This window comes from Pygocentrus nattereri, chromosome 15 (genome assembly GCF_015220715.1).
Source record: "Pygocentrus nattereri isolate fPygNat1 chromosome 15, fPygNat1.pri, whole genome shotgun sequence".
NCBI lineage: Eukaryota > Metazoa > Chordata > Actinopteri > Characiformes > Serrasalmidae > Pygocentrus > Pygocentrus nattereri.
In genome coordinates, this window is record NC_051225.1 from 41,308,128 (window position 1) to 41,312,646 (window position 4,519).

At 48.9% G+C, this 4,519-nt stretch overlaps 1 protein-coding gene across 1 annotated transcript; it reads left to right on the forward strand.

Annotated features, from left to right (window-relative positions):
* The first annotated feature begins 531 nt into the window (after window positions 1–531).
* On the forward strand, window positions 532–4,297 carry isl2b (ISL LIM homeobox 2b). Its single transcript, XM_017721589.1, has 6 exons — window positions 532–678; window positions 940–1,129; window positions 1,499–1,737; window positions 2,601–2,884; window positions 3,294–3,458; window positions 3,838–4,297. Exons 1-6 carry the CDS (start codon window positions 621–623, stop codon window positions 3,952–3,954), a joined length of 1,053 nt encoding a protein of 350 aa, XP_017577078.1. The 5' UTR covers window positions 532–620; the 3' UTR covers window positions 3,955–4,297.
* The last annotated feature ends 222 nt before the right edge of the window (window positions 4,298–4,519 follow it).

Genomic DNA, 4,519 nt, shown 5'->3' on the forward strand with positions numbered 1-4,519 from the left:
ACTCCAAACTGCAGACGCAGGAAAAGAACAGAATGTGTCATTAATTTGAGATGTTTATGATTTACACTACTCAAAAACATTAATGCTCCAAGTCTGTGCGCGGGCTTAACCGCTGGAATTCAGTTGGAATAAACGGAGCTCTTTCCTACAAACTTCCTGCCCATTCCCTCCGCCCTGCGCTGTGTTCGAGGCACTAAAGGCAGTGCGCGTTTGCCTCATCGCGCTCGCCCCGCGTCATCTGTCTTGACTTCAGACTGTCCCCGGATGCCTGTTGCCCCGTTTTGCCGAATCTGTTTGGAAGCGTGACGTCATGCCTTGCGCTGGACAGAATAGTTTTTACCCCTATTCCGACAAATCCCACCACCTGGGCACGGATTGGCTATTAGGACCGGACGCAGCTCTAGCCAGGCGGACTGTTTGCGAGTGAAAGCTTCGAGCCAATCCTACGGCAGGGGGCGTAACCTGTCTGAATACGGGTGTTAAAAAAAGAAGAGCGCGGGGACTCTCTCCTTCTCCTTCTCTCCATCTCTCTCCACTTCTAACTGGAGTTGTCAGGCAGCCAGGACCGAAGCCCCGATCAGTTTCTCCGCTTCCCCTCGCGCTCGCTTCAGCAGTTCTGTATGGTGGATTTAATATTCAGCTCTTCTTTTCTGGATGATATGGGAGATCATTCCAAAAGTAAGTGAAGCGCGCGCGTTGGCAGATCTGCGGGGTTTTGTTTTAAGGAATGCTTCGTCGACCCCGTCGCTGGGGGCTTTAATCCGCGCGGATCAGCCGTGCTGGGGCTGTTTCTGATCTGAAGCAGCTCTTTGGTTTGCGGCATTAAGGCTCATATCAGTGTGTGGGTGACGCTCAGTGATCGTGTGTGTGTCTGTGTGTGTGTGTGTGTGTGTGTGTGTGTGTGTGTGTGTGTGTGTGTGTGTGTGTTGTCGTGCGCAGAGAAGTCTGGGTTGGCCATGTGCGTCGGCTGCGGAAGTCAGATTCATGATCAGTACATCCTGCGGGTCTCCCCGGACCTGGAGTGGCACGCAGCCTGCCTGAAATGCGCCGAGTGCAGCCAGTACCTGGACGAGACCTGCACCTGCTTCGTGCGCGAGGGGAAAACCTACTGCAAGAGAGATTACGTAAGGTAGGCTGCTGAAAAGTCACGAAAGTCGGGTACATTAGAGCTGGACGGGACTTTTGATGTTGAGTGACGAAGCCGTGCATGTTCACTGCGCGCGGTTTAATGAATAGAAATGTGTGACATAATCAGCCTAACATGACATTTGATTATCTTTATCATTGTTATGCTTTTTTAATTGCTTTAATTAATAAATATTTAATTGTCCTTATGAGCGGTTATTGATTTCACGCACTGCGCAAATTATAACGGTCAGTATTCGCAGCTTGGACGTAGCCGTTTAAACCATCAGACAGGTTTCAGTGTTTCCTCAGCACTTCAGGATGTTCTGTACAGTTGGTGAATGCGCGCACTGTGTGTCCCTCCTTCTCACAGACTGTTCGGAATAAAGTGCGCTAAATGCGAGCTGGGCTTCAGCGGCACTGACCTGGTCATGCGCGCTCGGGACAGCGTTTATCACATCGAGTGTTTCCGCTGCTCGGCGTGCGGCCGCCAGCTTCTGCCGGGGGACGAATATTCTGTGCGCGAGGACGCGCTGCTGTGCAGGGGGGAGCACGGAGCCAGCAGCCCCCTCAGTCCCGGACATGTCCACAGCAGAGCGCTGCACATGGCAGGTCAGTCCAGCTCTACTGACCGGGAGATGTTAAGGCGCCTGTAGAGCATAAATAAACCCCAGAATAAACGAGCTCAGCCGCGCGTAGTGACCACTGGACCAGCTGAGTCTCAATGCGAGATTAACACGCAGCGCAGGCGTTTAACTGTCTCACACAGGCAGGATCCTACACTAGAATTAGTCTTCGACACAAGAGCTTATGACACGTTATAGCATTATTACAGGGAAGATAAAGACCACTGACAGTCTGTCTGACGCTGGATCTTCTGTGCGCCACTGATTTGCGTTTTATTGGAAAAAGTGCAGAAAAGCAGAGACGCAGAGACGCAGAGACGCAGAGACTCTCTGTCACAAACACACCATGGACTCATTCTGTATGATGCACATCTTTGCAAATTTTCCGCAGTGGGATAATAAAAGTCTCTCTTATCTTTAAAAACCGCCGGCAGGCTCAGAGAAGACGTATGAGATTTATTTTGTTAAAAATTTAAACGAATAGCTGTTTGATTAATTAATTAAATAAATAGCGAATAACATTAACAAAGCAATAATAATAATAATAATAATAATAATAATATAATAATGACAACAACAACAACAATAATGATAATAGTAACGTTGTTTTATTTTGTTATTATATAATGATTATTGTGATTATTATTAATAATAATAGTAGTAGTGGTGCTGTCGTGGTTAATACTGTTTTTGCTGATGCTGTAATTACTCAGATATCACTATGTTTAGCTATGAATTCGGTGGGTCTGCTTTATGATGTGCTTCATTAATTCAGGCTTATTATATGTATATATTATTGTTATTAAATGTGTATCATTTATACACTTTTTCTTTTTTCTCTTTTCTCAGCTGACCCGGTGTCGGTCCGGCAGGCCCAGCACCGGAGTCACGTGCTCAAGCCCTCGGAGAAGACGACTCGCGTGCGCACTGTGCTGAACGAAAAGCAGCTTCACACGCTGCGGACTTGCTATAACGCGAACCCGCGGCCGGACGCGCTAATGAAGGAGCAGCTGGTGGAGATGACCGGCCTGAGCCCGCGCGTCATCCGCGTCTGGTTCCAGAACAAGCGATGCAAAGACAAGAAGAGATCCATCCTGATGAAGCAGCTGCAGCAGCAGCACGGAGATAAGACTGTAAGCATCCGAGCGACGCGCGGGGCAGAAACATGTCCCCGTGCTGACCCAGCGACCCCACACATTACACACAGAGCGGACGCTAATCAAGTGTGTGTGCTTCGGTTTTGGTGCCCGTTCTCAGGAGGTGCTCAACACCGAGGCTGGTCTGGAGAACGTGGCAGTTTAGGCTCCATTAAAATCTCAAAAGATTAACAGATTAATTGGCTAAAGCTTTTCTTGTTACCCGTTTCCTTTCCTTTCCTTTCCTTTCCTTTTCTTTCCTTTCCCTTCCTTTCCTTTCTTTTCCTTTCCTTTCCTTTCCTTTCCTTTCCTTTCCTTTCCTTTCCTTTCCTTTCCTTTCCTTTTTTAACTGAGTATTTGAACGTCGTCGTGCTGAATGTTCTTACTGGAGTGTTTTGTGGTCCAGAATCTGCAGGCTCTGGCGGCCACTGCGCTGGTTGCGGGCAGTCCGATCAGGCATGAGTCTTCGGTGGTGGGTCACGCGGTGGAGGTGCACACTTACCCGCCCTGGAAAGCCCTGAGCGAGTTCGCACTGCACAGCGACCTGGATCAGCCCGCTTTTCAGCAGCTGGTGAGTAAAGAACAGAAACACCCCCCGACCTACACACACACACTGTCCAGCTCTGGAGTGTGTTCTAATACTGGACTGATCGTTTTACCCTGTGCTACAGCCGATCCATCAGGTACAGCAGCTATAATGACGGGTCTTATAGCGACTATTAGAGCAGATTTAATCAACACGCAGCTGATGCTCACTCACGCAAGCAGGCTTGAACTGTTATAACGCTATAAGGCTCTTAAGTAGTGCTTGGCTTGGAGGTGTGGTTAGACAGCAGGAAAACGGGATCTAAAGAATCTCTGCATAACAAAGAGTTTTGTTACGTGTGTTCACGTGTCACAGGTCCGAGCGGGGTCAGCTGGTTGACCCTGAGCTCTTCTCTCACCTGCAGGTCTCTTTCTCGGAGTCCAGTTCTTTAGGAAACTCTTCGGGCAGTGACGCCACCTCGCTGTCCTCGCAGTTGCCGGACACGCCAAACAGCATGGTGCCCAGCCCGGTGGAGACGTGAGAGCGGCTGCTGACCACAGCCATGGTTAACACCTTCCCGCACTTCCTTCACCAAATCAGCCCAGTGCGACGCGCAGGACAGCGGAGTTTTAGGACACTCGTGCGCCGCACACGCACAGCGCCGAGAGAGTCCGACCGACCTGAAAACGGAGCGGGTACAAAACAGCGCCGGACTTCCCAGAAGGACCGTCTTTCCTCAAAACGGACATTAGCCGTGTTGTGTTTGTGCGCGTGCTCGCGCGTAAGGGCGCCTGTGATGTACATATGAAACACTGATCGAGCCTCTTGAGCAAAAGTAACTTATTGTAATTTATTATCTCCATTAAACTCCTGCAGAAATAAAACTGGACTAAACGCGTGAGTGGCTGTCAGACCTACGGGGATTTAAGGACGTACTGCGGCTAAACAGCACAGCTTCATCAGCTTGTGACACAAACATGGTTTAAGCGAAATAAAGGAAAGACAAAACGAAAGAAAACAGGTGCGCACAACAACAACAACAATAACAACAATAACAACAACAACAACACAGTTATTCTAGTATTGTTATTATTAGTGAGTAACAA

Excerpts from the sequence above, each read along its gene's own strand:
- isl2b (XM_017721589.1), top strand. The coding sequence starts at position 621 with ATGGTGGATTTAATATTCAGCTCTTCTTTTCTGGATGATATGGGAGAT. Across the intron at positions 679-939 it reads TATGGGAGATCATTCCAAAA|AGAAGTCTGGGTTGGCCATG; the intron begins GTAAGTGAAGCG and ends TGTCGTGCGCAG. Across the intron at positions 3,459-3,837 it reads AGCCCGCTTTTCAGCAGCTG|GTCTCTTTCTCGGAGTCCAG; the intron begins GTGAGTAAAGAA and ends TCTCACCTGCAG.